Source organism: Cryptotermes secundus, unplaced genomic scaffold, assembly GCF_002891405.2.
Source record: "Cryptotermes secundus unplaced genomic scaffold, Csec_1.0 scaffold55, whole genome shotgun sequence".
NCBI lineage: Eukaryota > Metazoa > Arthropoda > Insecta > Blattodea > Kalotermitidae > Cryptotermes > Cryptotermes secundus.
In genome coordinates this window covers 958,949-978,960 of record NW_019740654.1, presented here as the reverse complement: position 1 = coordinate 978,960, position 20,012 = coordinate 958,949, and the positions used below count along the sequence as shown (strand labels likewise).

The 20,012-nt window shown below is 40.0% G+C and overlaps 1 protein-coding gene across 4 annotated transcripts in view; it reads right to left on the bottom strand.

Moving 5' to 3' along the window:
• The window catches only part of LOC111872344 (myosin-I heavy chain), a 160,864-nt gene that overhangs the window by 40,516 nt on the left and 100,336 nt on the right, over positions 1-20,012 (bottom strand). For all 4 annotated transcript variants that reach the window (XM_033754648.1, XM_023866112.2, XM_033754649.1 and 1 more), the window contains exons 4-9: positions 14,639-14,894; positions 6,786-6,976; positions 5,176-5,394; positions 3,801-3,965; positions 2,461-2,703; positions 1,002-1,127 (exon numbers count right to left, since the gene is read on the bottom strand). In XM_033754648.1, coding sequence (XP_033610539.1) covers positions 1,002-1,127; positions 2,461-2,703; positions 3,801-3,965; positions 5,176-5,394; positions 6,786-6,976; positions 14,639-14,894 — 1,200 coding nt within the window. The remainder of the gene's footprint in view (positions 1-1,001; positions 1,128-2,460; positions 2,704-3,800; positions 3,966-5,175; positions 5,395-6,785; positions 6,977-14,638; positions 14,895-20,012) is intronic.

The window sequence follows — 20,012 nt, the reverse complement described above, 5'->3', positions numbered from 1 at the left end:
ATATTCAATTCACTAAGATGTTCATTAAATGGTTAAAATATTATTACAATATATGTACATTCTGTGTTTATGCTACATGTTTCGGCCACACAGGGCCATCTTCAGGCAACTCATTTTTTAAACGAGTCTACTCCACTGTGCACTTGGTCAAATAGTACTCTTAAGGCACGTTGTTGTTGTTATCATTAGTTTTGATGACACAGGATGTTTTCTTCCTGTCTTTAATATTGTGGCCGTTTGTGTCCCATTGGGTGTGCCGCTCTCTTAGTTGTGTGAATGTAACACTAGATGCAACAACAACGTGCCTTAAGAGTACTATCTGACCAAGTGCACAGTGCAATAAACTCCTTAAAAAATATGTTGCCTGAAGATGGCCCTGTGTGGCTGAAACATGTAGCATAAACACTGAATGTACATATATTTTAATGGTATTTTAAACATTTAAAGAACATTTTAATAAATTAAATGTGATTTAATGTCGTTTAAAGTTTAAATTGTTGCACTACAGACGTAAAACAAGACTACAAATGATCAAAATGTATATCTTTTACCTGGAATATGAAATATTTTTCAATGTGGTACATTATTAAATGAAATATAAGGAAATAATTATGATTTTATAATGTGCGATAAGCTCCACAACTGCAATATGAGCACATAATAACAGAAACACCTAAAATAAATGAACAATGAGGTCAATGAGGTCAATATGGTATGCATAAGCACTTGAAAATATCTGTATTCCAAATTAAAGTATAATTTTCACCATTTACATTTTTACATGTCAAATAAGCTTGTTTTTGTTTTTTTCTATTGCCTATGTTACTTGACTAGTGTGTGTATTATTATTATTGTTATTATTTTAGTTGTGTGACTTATGTAATTTATCACATGTATACATCTATTATCAAAGGGACTATTTCCACATGTTAGGTTTTTTGCCTGTACAGATATATGGAAAATAAAGGAAATGATAATGATGAAATACAAAACCTCCTCACCTTAGGCATGTGACACTGTTCTGTTAGCAACTTCAGGATACATCTTGGGGGCTTCTCAATCAGCTCCAGACATACAGTATTGTCTGTGAACTGAATGTGAGAGAATTCTATCTCCTCTTGTCGATACTGAAACAGGAAATTTAGATGTTCTAATGCATCTTCATGATGGTTTAATCATCATCCATATTTCAAATCAAGTAAATAACTGAACAAATTCCTTCTACAATGACTAAGTTTCAATTGTGATATAGTTAAATCTCATCTGTACTGGATTCAAAACTGAACTTGTATATATTGTGATCATTAATTGACAGTAACCTCAACTTTTTATACAACAATGTAAATATAACTGTTTTAATAATTATAACACTTTGGCAGTTTTCATCACTGTGTCTAATAATTTTGTGTTATTAATTGTGACAAAGTTTTGACAAATCTCATCTGCTTTTAACTGGTGAGAGAGGCAGAATTTCTCATTGCCTGGGGCAGCACCTACAGTTGTGCTAACCCTGGCGTGAATGCCATAAATTCATGCAGCAGAACTACACTGCCATCCTGGGACCCATTTATTGAAAAACCAGCACCATGCTGGTCTGTACACGCACACAGCCTACTTCTGTTTGTCTCTATTCAGTTCTTAACACACTGTCATTTTGCATTTATACTCTGTGTAGAGCTGGATAAACAGGGAATTGCACAGGAATAAGGATGTGTGCTCTTGAAAAGTACTACATTTGGGATGTGATGGATGCTATGTAAGCAGGTTAAAGTTCACAAACATTTTAGAGAAACATGTTCTCTCCATCTGCAGGATCAAAAGGCAAGCCAAGGGAGCACCTAGAAAGAAGCAAGCAGCTTCTTGTACCAAATCAATTTATCTACTCACAAAATTATATTAAGCACCTTCTATACATAAAAGTTTTTGTTCACATATCATCTCATTAGTAAGAATAAAACTCTTCACTACATTTTTTTTTCCTTTCCTCGGGTGCTCAATCAAAATTCCTCTACCCCATTTATGGCATCATGTCAGTATTTTGTCACTGATATCCTTGTGGTCTGTACCATTAGAGATATAGTTTCATCTCTCTTCTGTGAGGAACTTCTTTGATGAGATTTGAAGTTCTGATCACAGTGAAAGTTTATATCATGGTCTTCAGGATTAAGACAACATGCAGCTTCATTGATGGTTATCAATATGTAACTACTAACCTAAAAGGCCACAATTTAAATCCTTCATACAATTATCCACGTGCAAGACTACGTGACTCAGAAGACAAAAACCTGAATAAATCCCTTTTGCAACTGCCCTTAATCTTCCATTCTGTGGAACTAACTGCTTGATATCACATACCAGGAAAATCTACTGATTGTGTCAGAATATTTTTATTGGTTAAATGTACCTTGCCAACTACATTCTAACACTTACAATGAAAGAGAAAGCAAACAAACAACTCACTATTTCCTGTTCCAGTGCAAATACATAATGATTAAAGAATTTATGCAGCTTCTCATTGGTATAGTTGATGCACAGCTGTTCAAATGAGTTCACGGCAAAGTTTTCAAAACCAAAGATGTCAAGAACACCAAGAAAACGCGTTGAATCTTGACCTGGGTTGGTACATGTGTTGATGTGATTTACCAACCATGCAAATGTGCGAGAGTACAAGGCTTTTGCCATAGCATGTCGATTCTCCTTTGCCTGCACACAAAACATCCTTCAATAAACACTGTGTAACTACTGTGAAAAGTGTGTGTATTGAGACAAAAGTGTTTTTAATTGCTTCCTATTCCATCCTTAGTCTTCTCCAAAACCATCAGCCTTTTGTGCTCTTTTATAAAGAGTTCCACTTGACTTCACTTCAGATCAGACAAAGAGCTTTTATATTTGAGCAACAATGATAAGAGGCACAGACTAGGGGGGGAAGAGCAGTGCACTCAGGGGATCTTAACAAAAACCAGGCAAACAAATGACAGGTCAGACTTAATTCCTTTACTGTTCTGTCAGCCACTTCAACATGAGGGGAGGAAACTCTCTTGTATCTTTTAATCATTTTATATTTCTGCACTCCTTTCCAGCAGTCTCCATATTAGGACAAAGTAATAATTGAAAAAATGCATTTGTTTCTAAATATAATTAGTATTTATTTACGATTTAGGTAACCATATATAGTGTGGTAGGTGATTACTAATATTCTGGAAAAATCTGTCATCTCCGTCTCCGGGGCATAAATATTCAAGGCGGACGCAGCATGTTGATCTGAAGCATTGGTAACCACCTACCCAACTACAGTGGCATTATGATAAAGATTTCTAAGTTATACATTTTTTAAACTCAGAATGTAAAATTTTGCTTAAATATTTTCACATTTATACATTTATTTGTGATAGTACATTTCCTGGTATCATTGAAGGTGGTTATGACTTGTAAACACACAACTACATCATAAATCATTTGTAAATATGTCAATATTTAGGTACCTGAGAACAATTTTGTACAAACATAAATATGAATTATGATGAATTTAGAAGAAATTGAGGATGGTTTTGGTGTCATTAAACGAAAAGGGTGTGGAAGATCACATGGCTACTTTAAAGCACTTCCCAGTATTAACTTGAAAGAACTGAAGAAAACCACAGTAAAGCTCAGTCAGGACCATTATTATCCAGGACAACATTCAAATCAGGGATTCTTAAATACACAGCAAAAGTACTAACCACTATAGTGCTGCCAAATTTGTTTCAAGTGATTGATAATATAAACAACTTTAATATCCATTCTGCTAATGAATGCCTCACCTCCTGAAGTTTCAGAGGGATCTCTGTGATGTTACCCCTAACATTAATTTGCCTGAGCAATGCCACCTGCACCAAGTCCTCCATCTGAAGTCCTAGCAGAGAGGCCACTGTCTGCAGAACTTCTTGGTCCTCTTCTGTCAGTTTACATTTTTCCCCATCTATATCCTGAGGCAATGTACACAAATCCAAATTAATTTGGTGCCACGAAATACCATATTAAAAGGAAAAAACATGCTAAGAGTGAAAAGGGAAAGCAACGTTTTTGTTGTTCATGACTGCATTTCAGTTATTCAGAATAGTAAAACTGATGAATAACGTGTAAATTTAGTGAGATATATCCTATTAAAGGCTTGTTTCTGTGTCTTTTAGGAAACAGAATTATAATTAAAATTTATTGTTGGTTTCTTTTAATGTAATTGCACAAGACTGTACACTGTTTAACACCTCATTTGTGACATTTAAAGAGATATCCACAATTATCCAAGACCTGCCATGTCAGTACTATTCAACAAACAAAAGATGTTTAACCATTTTCATAAGAGATTTCTTATACCCATTTTCTGTAAATTTTATGTGCAACGCTGCCAGATAATATGAACAGGGCAGCATTTTCATAGTGGCCAGGCTTGCTCCTTTGCAATACCAGCAAGTATATTCAATAAAAATCTCTGAAAGCAGACATATGAACAGAACATGAGAATATCTGACACAGGGCAAAACTTGCCTTGCAGTTCCTTTAAAGGTTAGTACAGTATTTGTGGTCATATTTGTTAATTCCTTCATGTCAAATTCTGGCTTCAGTGCTTCATCAATTATCAAATTATTTTACATTTATGACAAATTTACTGCATTAAAAGCTGTATATTTTTAAGATACCCATATTTAATATAAATTGTTCCTACACTTTGTTTTTGAAATCACAAAAACTGTAACATCTCAAAGTATGCATGCCTGCCACATATGATTTTTTTGCAAGTTCAGAAGTAAAAGACTAAATGTCACTGGGATAACCTCTAAACCTTATTCACAAAGTTTTCAAAGGAAGACATACACACAGCATACACTGTTCTGTAAGAGTGACTCCATCTTTGTAAACTACCACAAAAACACAGTATGGGATATTTGATATCGAATAACAGATACTTCAAGTAATCTATACATCCCATTATCCAGGGGAGATTAAATTTTCATTCTGAGACATATTAAACTGGTTCCACAGTTATAGCAAAAGGCTAACTTCAAATGGCTGTCACAGTCAATACACTTATTGTCTATATACAGCTTTGTGCTTAAGAGAAATCAATCCAGAAATATAATTACAAATATCATTATTTATCTGAAATACAATTTACATTGTAAATAATAAAACACTTACCTCAAACCCCATATTTCCAAGCCATAGTATGGCAGACAGAACACTGAAGATGCCGTCACACATCTCAGCAGGAATATGCAAGACATTGAAAGCTAATCTCAGTGCATCAAATTTCTTTGCATCACTAACACCATCTATTTTTATGCAACCAGACTGATTCAGATACTTGTAAAAGTCTGCAGGCTTGAGCTTCAGCAAGTCTGCCAGTTCCTTGTTGCTCTAAGACAAATATTTTGAAAAAACCAAGTTACTGGTCCACATGTCCACTTAATAAGTAGTTACATCTTTTGTATTCCAGTATTTTATTTAAACTACAAGAACACAATGTTGGAAAAGGATATACTGATAATATACATTTTGTTACGACTGTATCAAATGACTCTGGCCTACTTGCATGCACTAATATTTGCCTGGGGTGATGACCACACTTTTTCATTTAGTTGAGTCCTTAGATTATATTACATTATGACTGTCAGATTTCAGAATATGAACATATCACTTTGACACAACTGAGATAGGAAACAAAGGCAAAATTCGTTGTTACTTTTGACTCAAACAATTAATAACATATTATATCAGAATTTAAAAAAAAAATGGTGAAAACATTTAGTGTATATTTATAAAATTACATTTGTGTGAAACTTTGCATCACTGTGCAACTGCATGTTTTGACGTGCATACTAATAAAACTCAATGTAAAGCATTTTTGCCTCTACCAAACACTGCACAATTAACTCTAGTGCAGACTATGCCAAACTGGTCCCTCACTAAATACATAATTCACAGAAATTCCAATTACAGTAAACTCCTAGGTACTCATTATCCAAGCATCTGGAATTCTAATCCAACTGGCTAGAATTTCAAAGCAAATTTACAATCCTTATAAGGTTATTCAAGAACAAATCTGTGGTGCTCACATATTCACCTGCTGCATGGCAATTCTCCCAGGTACCACTGCTTGCATTCTACCTTGCAAAACTGTCATTGCAGCAGACTGAATTTGTGATTGCATTACATAGTACATGTATCCAAAATCTTTCACTCATCAATTCATTTTGTCACCTATGAAGACTCTGACACAAGAACTAACGCCAGAATGTGTTGTTCTGGCTTTGTACTGAATTTCTGTAAGTTTTTTCTCATGCAACTGACAGATCCATGTAACCAGCACACCTCATTACCCATACATGCCAGGAAACAGGGAGCTTACTGCGTAGAATGTCAGATCAATTACTTATGGTGTTCAATTTGCTGAAGAATATGCCAATAATTCTAGAGGCTGACAGGCATAAACTAGTGATGTTAAAGTGTGAAGCCTGAATAATTTACTCTCCTTTCAAATGCCTATATCAGACTATACAAGTATGGGACAATTACATGTCCTGTCAGTTCTCTTGAAGTGTCAATTCCATATGTTTCAGACAGTTAGCAAATCCTACGTGGACTTCTTGTCATATACCTGTTAGACAACGCATGAATTTAAAGGTACTGTGATGTTCTGTATGTTATCCTGTAAGAGAACATGCTTCATTATGAAAATATTAAAGCAACATTTATTCTAACATAATATGCATGAAGTGTGTACATTATTTGACATGTCTTGACATTACCTTGGCTCCTTCAACAAGTTGATAGAAAACATGATAATTTCGCTCTCCAGGGCTCTGGAATGTGATGCGTGACTGTTCTAGCAGATAATCCTGAATGATACAACCTTTAATCATCCATTTGTTGTCAAAGCAAACCTGCATAAATTTACCAAACCTACTTGAATTGTCATTGCGAACAGTTTTCGCATTTCCTGAAACAGAAAAATATAAATTTTGTACCACTGCATTAAATATAATGAAATAACTTCATTTTAGTACTCTTCTCTATCACGTGATATTCTGTAATGTAACATGAAATATTGTCACAAAATGTAATATAGTTGCATGTGTTCTTAACTGCACAAAAACAGTCATCCACTTATCAAGATAACATACAACACTGCATCTGGTGACATAGCGCCAAATGAGTAATGTCATTATGTGAAATATTGGGTTTTAACCCTTTTTGGCCTGAAATTCATCCAATAATATTTAAAAAAATGGGTTCCTAGGGTTCCTACAGCATAGAAAACACACAAACATACCATGTCTACATTACAAAGACCAAATGTTTAATACTGTTTACGGGAATAATCTCTGTCTAATGTAAGAATCATATAAAACATATAAATTCAATGTGTGGGGAAAATGTAAAGCATTTTTTAACCTTCAAACAGGTGTTACCCACATTAACCACTGTATTCTGAGAGGTTAATCGCCTAGTCTCAAAAAAGCTTAATAACGATCAGTGTAGATTTCTTCTGTTCCTATACCAAATGTTAACCAAATCAGAAACATGAAACAAGTGAAAAAAATGACCTCCCATGGTTGGATGGTTATGGTAAAGGCTGGGTTAAGATTTTGTGATGCCCTGATTCTGTGACAAAGATGATGTTCCTATTATCCTTTCTTTAAATATAACAATGAAATATATGTTCATGCACTAGGAACTGCACAAATATGTAAAAACCATCATTTGTTTTGCAACAGTCACACAGCTACACCAAAAATGAAGCCAAGGAACAACTCTGACTCCCAATTTGTTTTTAACTGTTGCAGGCATTCCTGTGTGTGTTGCTTCCGTCACATGGCACCAATTAAATGCAGCGCGCTGCCTATCTTCCAAATTTTAGAAGAGAATATTGTGTTTGCCTCAAGTTGCTTCTTTGTAATTTTGTGAGGCCCCAAGTTGTTGCTTAAATAGCATATATGTAAATCCAGAACTGGCTCCAGTTCAACTGAATGAGGTTTATTCACACTATGCACATGCACACAGAACTGACAGACTTCAAGAAGCTGAACCCTGGAAACCATACTGATAACATATGAACTCCCTCCACAGCTTATGCAACACATGGTGATAAAACAAATTTATTTTTTGTCACCCAAGTGTCTGGTTTCCAAGTTATCTCAAAACCAATATTCTTAATTAACCCATTTCACTACATGTCTTCCAAAGCAATATCTTGATTCAGTCATCTTAAAAAATTTAACAGGGGGTGGTGGGCCTAGGAATGTCCGTACTACCATCCTTGTTCCCAACACACAAATAAATTTGGCTATTTTGGCATTACCTCCCCAAATTTAGAATACTTTCAACATCTCCGAAAAGAAATAAATATGTTTTTCATCTGTAATTCGCTCCTTTCTCACCTACTTTATCTACCCTATGTCCAAAATATTTTCTTCAACGCTGTAACTCCCATAACCTTTGGATATGTTCAGAAGAACACTGCTGGTTGGTTAACATATAAGTTAGGAAATGTATGCATAATATAAGAATCCATGTTTAATAATATCGAAAATCATAACATTAACAGAAAAAGTGCACGATATAAAATGTGTGCTTCATTTTTCTCTATAACTCTTGTTCAAAAAGGTTTTTGCTCCGATAAATATTTCAGAAGTTATGCTCAAGATGTGCGATCAAATGAATGCATGTAAAGCATCCATTATTTTTGTTCAATGTCAACCAAAATTGAAACGTGTCAACAAATTTTAACAAATCCTCTTAATATCAAATTTAATGAAGCCTTGTTTAACGATTCTCAAGTACTCTTTGAGATTCAAGCAAATATGAATCAATACTGCAATAAAGAGTTTGATCCTCTGTGAAATAAAGTCGTGTTGTCCACTGAAAGTCTACCGACGTTTCGGAGGAACATGTCGGCTCCACCTTCAGGGTTGAAAAGTAATAGGTGCAAGAAACCAGCAAACCTTGTTTGCTGCTTCATGCTGGTTTCTTGCCTGGTTTACTCTTCAACCCTGAAGATGGAGGCGACATATTCAACGGAAACTTTGGTTGACTTTCAACAGACTACATTGCGCTATGTCCCAAAGTATAACCACCGCTGTGAAAACTCCATATCTTACAGAGGTTTGTAACAGATTAATTCGACTTTCTCCTCGCTGATATTTCGAAGTACTACCAATGATAGCGCTACTTGCTGCAGTCGCTTTCCGTTCGCACTGTCCCCTAGTGGTCGAATTGTCAACTTCATCCTCACGATAATGAAATCACGTTTTTGATGTTCAGCATCGGAACAAATGGACTCCACTGACAACTGGAAGTGACTAGACGACCAAGGATAATTGCATGTTAGTTGGAGATAAAACGGTGTGTATGGTGTCAGCTTTATACCCTAATGTGATACGAAAGCGTTTAAGTATTTCCAAAAAGAAAAAGAACTACCGAACTGTGACCAAAAAGAAGCAGGATACACGATGCCACAAAAATATTTCGTAGCTTTAGTTCTTGAAGTTTGTGGAACTGGAAAAACGAGGATATACGTCATGTTTGAAACGTGAACAGTTGAACACTGGAAACGGACGAAATGGAATTGTTTTTCTCAAATTTATGTTGTGATTTTATCCAATTTAATCACGAATACACAACCTTCATGCCCTGAAAAGAACGCAAATTGAATATAAGATAAAACCAATAAAAACTGAGATGATTTATATCTTGACTCATCTCCGCATGCGTCATATTACGTCATATGACATCGCGTCCATTTGTCGCTTCTTGTGTATTTATTGTAGACTGTTCGCTGAAGAACTAACATCAGCATTGAAAGAGGAATAGGAAAACGACACAAGTATCACTCCTTGGAAGGAGGCGTTCGTATTCTGTGTCAAAGCTTGGCTCTTAGGAAAAACAAGTCACGAAAAATTCATTCAAGGCAGTCGACAAAACATGATGCGTACACCTGCACACGACAACACCGAGACGAACGGTACTTTGTTTATATTCTTGACTATTGTGACAGGATTTTATTAAATTTTGGATGGATGGTCCTTACAAATATAATTTTACGACCAAGCAGAATTCATCGAAAATATCAATATTAACTTCAGGATCTCGTTAAATAAATGTAGCATACACACATATATACATGTACTACAAAATTCACAGAGGATGTACTATTAAATTGGATTATTACTTTGACGCGTTTACGTTTAATAAGAATATTCAGTTCTACAAATGTTCTGTTATATTCTTATAGAACTAATAAAAAAATATTTCTCTGTGACGAAAAAAAAGCGACAGTATAAAAATAATTCTCGGTCACATCAGGAAGTACTTAGGATTATCTGGATCCGTCGTTAATTATTACAAAATATTTTACAAATTATAGCTCAGATGCCCTAGTACAATACCGAATAGGAATGCGGTAGCGTAGTTGGTTGTGGCACTATGCTACAAGTCGGATGGTTGCGGGTTCGAGTCCCGATGAGGTGGATTTTTTCAATTTACCTAATTCTTCCAGCCGCACTCTGGAGTCGACTGAGCCCCTAACAGAAATCTTCCTGGGAGGGGAAGGTAGAAGGCGGACGGCGCGTAAGGCTGACAACCTTACGGCCATCTGTGAGCCGATTGCCCACAAAATTTGGAAGCCTCAATATCTCACAACCCTATGGGCCTTCACGGTCTGTTACAGGGATACATTTACCTTTTTTCCTTTTTAACACTCTGAAGCCTCGAGAAGAAGAGAGACCGGCAAACAAGTACAAAATTAGAGGAGGTGAAAGTCATGACAGAAGTGAGAGACACGTTATTGCGGGGGGAGCGGGGGAAGAGAAAGAGCGTCGTTTTGTCAGAAGGTTCCCGGGGTTCACCCGCTTGTCCTTCAGATAACAAAAGAGTGGAAGTGAAGACGTTAGAATAGAGAGAAATGGTTTGTTATACGGTCCATAATCACAACGGCATGAAGCGACCTCGAGTCGTGGGTGTAATGGACAGACTCAGGTACTGAAAGTGGCTGAGAATAAACTGAACAAGCTGTCATAAACAGCCGAAACGGGATAGTCCTCCAACTTGTGGGTCTGGCGTGGATTTAATAACCCCTCACCGCGAAACTGAAATGTTTAGAAACAACGCAGCGGGTTCAAACTCTGAAGGTGTGTGTGTGCGTGCGTGGACGTCAAGGCTCGTCAGCATCAAATGCTATTTCTGGATAAACATGAAGGTATATCATATTATTTCAAAACCAACAATAACACTTAATGAAATAACCTATCAAACAGAATAGTGATCCGTCTAATGGGGGACAGAAGACCGCGCCATAGCTGAAGTGGTTAGTCGCTGGCTTCCCACTGCGGCGGCCCGGGTTCCATCCCGGGTCTGGTCAAGTTCGATTTGTGGTGGACAAAGTGGCGCTGGGACAGGTTTTCTCCGAGTACTTCGGTTTCCCCTGCCAATCTTCACTCCACCAATTGTTCCACAATCACCCTCACCTATCATCTAGGGCTGGTACAATAGGCCAGAAGTGGCCGCAGTACAAGGGACTTAGTCCCACCCCACTAGCATTGAAAGAATGGGGGATATAATTGTAAAGTAAAACAACATAAATACAGTTTTGGACTTTTTGAACATTCCATCATCCTACTTGCTTTATTTAACAACAACGTTTCGGACACTGGACTCTCTCCGTCTTCAGATAAGAAACGCCCTACTCAGCTGAGCCCCATCCATAGAGCTTTTCTCTAACTCTTCATAAAACAGGCTGCACATGGGCCAGTGATATCGTAAAACAAATGTAGGTAATATTTCCCAGTCAGAAGAATAAAATAACGTCGATTAAATAAACTTGTCACCACTTGTGCAACATTTTCTTGACCTCGGCACAGCAGGAGGTGAGTGGTCAAATTCACGCTCCGGCCGTTTTTCCTCGGGGAAAGAGTCCGCGGTACCCATAAGATAGGAGGTTGGGTGGACCTCAGAGCCGGTCTGGACGACGTAGAGAAGAGAAAATTCTTGATCCTACCGGGATTCGAAATCCGACTCCTCGGTCGTCGAGCCCGTAGCCAGTCGCTATACCGACTGAGCTATCCCGGCTCCTCACGTCCAGCCCGTAGCCAGTCGCTATACCGACTACACTACTAATGTGGATCTATATATCCACTCTCTCCTACGCCTTCATGGCGTAATGCTTAATTAGTTAAGCACAGGGGCAACTTTGCCTTTTTTTCCCCTAGACAACGAAGGAATGCTATAATTTTAGACTTGTTCCGGTGGTCATCTCGTTAGGAGGTCACGCAACTCGACGTAAAGATGGAATGTTCGGAGGTCCACCTCATGACATTGGAATTCACAAAGAATGTGTACGATTGTAAGTGGGACGTCACACTGGTAACAAAAGGCCCCGGGTAACACCGGTGTCAGCAATCCGAAGTCGTGTGTTACGATACCATCCTACACCTTGACGGGGCTGCTTCAGGTCTGTTTCCCGCTGCCTCGTTCCGTTCGTCTTAACACAACAACAGAAGAGGGCACTGACGACTGACGTGAATATCACTACTCAAGGCTCGATCTGGTGTACAATTTCTTAACCGGAGGCCTCATTCCTCAGCAGGTCTGTGTAGCCAGGAATCCAACAAAACACAAGAATACAAATATTATTTTTCTAATCGTCCTGTCTTTATCTAAAACCACAGCCTTGTTTATATTACAAAACACAATGTTTCGGAGACTTATTCTGTCTCCGTCTTCAGATAAACACAAAGAAACTTCTCTGACTTGCCGAGATGTAACACGGCCCGGTGTGCGCCCACAAATGGGTCTGGAAAGAAAATCAGCTATTGTGGACAAGGAGCAGTGGCAGGCTCTTGTGAATACGGCAATGGGCCTTCAGGCTCCATAAATGTCAGGGAATTTATGTATTAGCCAGCTGAGAGACTATAACGTTCTCAACAAGGACTCTGGATTCGCACACCGCTCTCTCATACACATGCATAAACCAGAGTGAAATACTTACACCGCCTGATGGTTATGCAAGCCGCCAAGCTCTCAGGGCAGAGAAGTTGCCGCAAGAACAAGGCGCTATAAAATTCCTTTTGGCTTGTAAGCTTTTGGACTCAGCTGCGCCATAGCTCAGGCGGTTAGTCGCTGGCTTCCTGCCGCAAAGGCCCAGGTTCGAGCCTGGGTGTGGTCATATGAGATTTGTGGTGGACAAAGTGGCGCTGGGGCAGGTTTTCTCCGAGTACTCCGGTTTCCCCTGCCAATCTTCATTCCACCAATTTCTCCACAATCACCCTCACCTATCATCTGGGGCTGGTACATTAGGCCAGAAGTGGCCGCAGTGCAAGGGACTTAGTCCCACCCCACTAGCAATAATAATAAAAAAAAATTAAAAAATATGCCTCTAGACTCAGACCCATGTCACTTTTTTTAAACGGTAAAGCTTAACAGAAAGATGTTAAAACAGAACAGCGTTTGTGATACGGTAAATAAATGGTTAACATGTGACGTGGCCATGACAGCTATAGAAGCTTCATCTTATCAAGTAAAAATGCCTTACTTGCTGTTGTGGTTCTCACGTGACTAAGAAGCACTTCCTTTTGGATGTGAAGTGTATAGTCAGTAGAAGTTTTCTGACGTTTCGGAGGAACGTATTAGATTAAAAAAATTGAAAAAAGAAAGATATATATATATATCAAAACTCGAAATTATTTTTCTAAACACTGTACGTATTTTATTCTGAATATTCTAGGGCGATCAATAAATGCATAAAATATTCTCCTAATTGATCCCCCCCCCAATGTAAACTGGCTGTCCGCCCTTAGAAAAGAAAAATCACGGTGGTGGCCGTGACCTAGCTACATGTTGTTAAATTCAAGTGTGTAACGTGTCTGTAAATTTACATCAGACAGGGGGTTTATATTCTCTTTTAGATTAATGCAATGTTGTATTTAGGCCGGCTACTTGATGATGCTGTCAGTATCGAGGCTATAGAGCGTCGATAATAGGATGATGAATGACTGTGGAGCGGTTGGAATGAGAATTACACACACAGGTTACATATAAATATCTGTATAATATCGAAGGTACCGACCGCCTTCGACCTGGAGGATCATCGACTCTGGAGTTGATGTTCGGTCGGAAAGTCAGCCAGGACATTCACTATTATAATTCAGGGATTTCGTGGTTCTCCTCCGTCCCTTCATGTATACGCCAGAACATTACTTTAAAACATGCCACGACCGCTTCTTGACATATTTATTCCAATTACCATTCAATCATTCGAGACACCTACTCCGTGGTTTCAGTCCGCAAGCGAACTATATTGACCGAGCGACCGCCGCTTGTCGGCGAAGTTAGTGCCAACTCTAGCGGATAGAAGGTGTCGCATGGTCAGCGCAACTGATCTCCACGGCCATTAATCTCGGTTTTCTAGACCGGAGCCGCTATTTCCGTGAAATAGTTGTTCAGTTATCGTCACGAGGCTGAGCGGGCCGCGCTCCAGATCCACTACTTATCAGAAAATCTGGTAGTACGGGGAATGGAACCTGGACCTCTGACCACTAGACCACAGAGGTAGTCTCGAGACACCTACAACGTCGTTAAATAAATTAAAAACGAATAAAATGAATACCGAAAGCTTCCAAAATGGTGTTGGCCTCGAGAATCTGCTGCTCCACCCAAGTGCTGACGTTGCTGGTGACCGAACACAGGTACTGGAGGATGAATTTTGTTGTTTCCGTCTTGCCCGCCCCGCTCTCCCCGGAGATGACGCATGACTGATTGCAGTTCTCTGATGCCTGCAGTGATTTGTACGCCGCTTCTGCCAGGGCGAACACATGAGGCTCCAGAGCACCCATCTTCTGTCCATGGTAACGAAACACATATTCCTGAAAACAAGAACATAGTAAACTTTAGAAAATGAAATTTCCTCCCTGAAGATGGCGGTTATGTGTTCATCCGAAACGTAGGCTAACCCTAGAATATATTACTCTTCTCCTCGTGTCTGTATCTTCCCACGTGTACGACGCTTCTTCTGACTGTTACCATGGCAACGCCGCTGCACGAGTAGAAAGAATATCTGTTGGACATAGAGCGTTATATAATTTCGGTTATGGTACAGCCGTTTGAAGTGAGTAATGTAAAGGTATTCCTGTGCCAAACCTGGCATCCCACCATGACGGTTTTATTCTTGACATCAGCATTAAATTGAGTGTCCGGCTTCATCGCCCGGCTGCCTAGACCCTGAGGGGAAAGCCTCTGGTAACCACCGGACAGAGCGCTTGGTCGGCTCCGGTCTCGATTCTGTGGACCCTGCTTCTGACTATTAATCCAAGAAATGCAGTGGTGACAGGGAATCTATGAAGTGACGGAAGGAAGGAGACTGAAGTGTGCCTTCGCTTATTTTAACGACTCTACCTCAACTGCATACGTTATTATGTAACACCAGATGGTAGGTTGATGAATCAGATGAAGGTACTGCTACAAAATGTTCCGTGCAGAACTGATGGAACCATGAATTGACAGACGGATTCCCAGTCGAAACAGAGGGCGACACTTATAAAAACGAATGCAGAGCGCTGACTGCTACAGTAGACGTTCACTGAAGGGGAACGGAACGATCAGTAGTTCAGGGAACATGAACACGAGGAAAAGCCGGGATAATTCAGTCCGGATAGCGATAGGCTATGGGCTGCACATCCGGGTTCGATTCCCGACAAGGGCAACATTTTCTCTTCTCTACAACGACCACACTGGCCCTGGTACCCACCCAGCCTCCTATCCAATTGGTGCTGAGGGTGAAGTCGGGACGTGAAGCTGGCCTCTCACCTCCAACTAGTGCCGAGGTCAAGAATGGTGGAGCTATACCTCCACTCCCCTATATGTCTTCATGGCATAGTACTTAGATAAGCACAGGGACAACTTTTACCTTTTATAGACAGAAGAACAAGAACAAGAATGCGCAAATGTAGCAAACCGGAGCCGTGACACGAGCTGAACTTCAGGAGTCTGACACTCCAGAGACCGCACACTACGTCACACATGCAAGACCAATCTGATAATGCTTTTACAGAAATGACGTGAATTTCCATTAATAGAATCCGTGCACATGAGCCGGGAAAGTGTAGTCAGTATAGCGACTGTCTACGGGATGGACAACATAGGGGTCGAAGTTCGAGTCCCGGTAGGGTCAAGAATTCTCTCTTCACATCGTGCAGACCAGCTCTGGGGTCCACACAACTTCCTATCCAATGGACACTGTGGAATAAAACGTCCGGGGCGTGAAGATGACCACTCACCAACTAGTGCAGAGGTCAAGAAAATGTGGATCTATATATCCACTTCCCCATACGCCTTCATGGTGTAGTGCTTAATCAGTTAAACGCAGGGAAAACTTACCTGTACCTTACGATCCGTGCACAAAATGCAAAGAATAGAATGCTACAGCAGGTGGTAAATATAGCTACCATTATGCTGTATATTTCGACATTACTCCGATTTAACATTCTACCTTTCGTGTATTTGTCGCGCTTATCCAATCTGCCTTCAGGCGATTACTCAAAGAGATCCCTCCAACATTCATTCAATTAAAACCTCAAATCCACTTAAATCCCGAAATCCACTAACCAATCACATTTCAGTACACAATTCCGTAAACCCTTCCTTGGACTCCTTCATCCGCGTGAGATTTCTCTAATCCCCTGATGAACTGTCGGGGAGAAGGAAGTCTCAGCCGCTTCGCCATCCTCTTTAATAGCTCATGGAGCGAAGCGGAGCGTAGGATGAGATTACACCAAAAAGAAATTTAAAATTAAGGGACTATATGTTGTAATGTATGGCTGTCGTGAAAAGTTTTAAAATAATTTGTCTAAGTTCGCTCTTATGTTGTGTTCTGACTCTCTTCATAACATTCCCGGTGAACGTAACGTCTCGAAACACTTTTACGCCAGCTAGACTATAATAAGTTATTATACATAGGAGTCCAGATGAATTTACATTAAAAGAATAACGTTCTCGTGTCGAGATACATAATGAGGCGGCTCAAACAATGTACTACATTGCCCAGCAATGGGTCTACATGCCACAATATTAAGAATGAGTGAAGCTACACCTCCTATCCATGGTACGTCTTCGTGGAGAGATGTTTAATTTTGGTTTTAACTTTTCAGCTTTAGTGGCTGAGGCAGGAATCGAAACCAGAACCCCCTGAATTTGTATTATAAATTAAAACGTGGGGCCCTACATATGTTACGCGCTCTTATCCAGAGATTGTTTAAAAATAAGGGTTTTGCTGGAAGTGTACAACTTCTCGGAATTCCTTCGGATAAAATTACCCCAGCTCGCATTCAAGAACGAAATTAAGACTTGACTGGATTCGGAAAATGTTTGATATTGCCGAATGCCGGGTCCCGGAGCCTCCTGTGAGGTCACACATTCGGTGGGGGGAGGGGGTGCGTGGCTGATCTCTCCCTCTCATGCGTCGACGCGTCGCACGCACACGCGCATGTAGCACGGCCAGCCTGTGCTCGGAACATTCCTGGGGGACGCCTGGCCGAAACAGAAATTCATTTCAGTTGAAGTCTTTACAAGTGCATAATAAAACCCATATGGACATATGGTATACAGCTATGGGGCTGTACAGAACCATCAAACACGAAAATAATTCAAAGACTTCAATCCAAATTCTTGCGCTCAGTAACGAAAGCACCTCGGTATGTCTCCAACGTTACTATCCACACTGATCTGCAAATCCCATTTGTCATAGGAGAAATACATAGACTGTAACGCTCTACCATCCAAGCATACTCGGACCCAGTAGCAGACCAGTTGCAGAAATTAGCAACCCCCCAAAATGTAAGAAGACTGGGGGGAGAGCGGGTGTCTGACGTGCCACAACCCGCAGATGACGAAGATTAAAACCATCACCATTCCTCTACCGGGCCTGTCAGAGTGTCATCAGAGGATGACTTCTACTCAAGACACATACATTGAAAAAATATAGTTATTACTACATATTATCGAGAGTAGATTGTAAACACGCTATTGATTAAGTAAAAAAATTAAGAAATCAAACTAAAATTGTACGTGTTCATCCCATCTCATCCTCTTTGGTTGCTACTTTTATTTGGTGAGGAGCACAAACTAAGAAATACACAGGAAATAGTCAAACGACTCACTCACTCATGGAGATGAGCCCTTCTGGAGGAGCCGCCAATTCTGCAGCTACTCAAAAATTTCCCAGCATTTTATGGAACCCGAAGATTCATTACCGTGTTCACAAAAGCTCTCCACTGGCTCCTATCCTGAGCCAGATTTATTCAATCCATACCATCCCATCCTATCTCTCTAAGATCAATTCTAATATTGTCCACCCACCTACACCTTGGTCTTCCTTGTGGTCTCCTCCTTCTGGCTTTCCTACCAATATCCTATACGCATTCCTCGTCTCCCCCATTCGTGCTACATGACCTGCCCATCTCATCCTCCTTGACTTGATCATTCTAATTATGCTTGGAGAAGAGTACAAGTTATGAAGTCAAACGATGCACATTGTGCAACTAAAATAATCACAGGCTTCAGCTTCTTATACCAAAACCCTCAACGTTAACCCTAGAAAATTAAGCACAGAGTGAACAATTAAGCCTAGAAATATATACATGGCGGCCAAGGTTAAGTGACGGTGAGCTTGCGCATGCGTACATGCATATGAGAGTCTCAGGATGGTACACGTGCTGCAAAATGTGTTGCCTGCCTTATAGAAACTCATGTGGCTTGTTTTATAAGCATAACTGGGGGTGTTTCAGAACACGGTGCTGGGGAGAATATCTCGATCGAAGAGAAATGAAGTTACGGGAGGTTGGAGAAAACTGCATAATGNTAACCGTCCAAAATCGGGCATATGTTTATATGAAATTTTTTGATCACAAAGACCTAGGAAATCACCTCCTGCAGTTATGACCTAAAGTCGTGAAACCCACTGTATAGGATACTGGTGGGAAAACCGGAATGAAAGAGACCACTGGGAAGAGCAAGACGTAGGTTGGTGGACAATATTAAAATGGATCTTGGAGAAATAGGATGGGATGGTACGGATTGTATTGACCTGGCTCAGGATAGGGACCAGTGGAGGGCTCTCGTTAACACAGTAATGGACCTTTGGGTTCTTGAGTAGCTGCATAATTGGCAGCTTCTCAAGAAGGGCTCAGCTCCGTGAGTGAGTTTATATGTCTGAACTGATTGCCATCTGTAAGCCATCGTAAAGAAAGAACAGAGACAAGCAGTCTCGGACAACACAGCAAGCCTACGGCGGAAGAGCAATTCGAGCCCCCTTGTACAGATCTAGATTTCAAGGGGAAAATGATTTCCTTGAACCCTTTGTTCTCACACCTTAATCTTATTCCTCCCACGGGCGTTTCCGTTCACACGGTTGTTTAAAAAATTATAAGCAATTATAAAGCGCTGGCCGCAAAGTAACTTCGTGGAGTAGAGGGACTTTTTCGAGAATGTTTTGTTTGCTCAACCGGTATCAAGAAACTTCCCCCGCCGCGTTCACATGACCAGGGCACTAGCAGAAAATTTATATCAGCAATGAACCTCAAGGACCTCCTCTGTGGTCTAGTGGTCAAAGTTCCAGGCTACAGATCTGAGGTCACGCGTTCGATTCCCGTCAGTACCATATTTTCTAAGAAGCAGTGGGTCTGGAACGGGGTCCATTCAGCCTCGTGAGGACAATTGAGGAGCTATTTCAAGGAAATAGCGGCTCCGGTCTAGAAAACCGTAGGGATTCGTTGCGCTGACCACGCAACACCCTCTATCCATTAAAGTTGGCACTAACTTCGCTGACAAGCGGCGGTCGTTCGGTCGGTAAGTTCGCTTGCGCAATACAGGCCACGGATTTAATGAACTTCAAGTCAGTGGAATCGAGGCTACATAGTTTCGACGTTGAAAGTGTCGTTAAATAACCAAAGAAAAGACGTCAGTGAGAAACGTAAACACTTCAATTACAC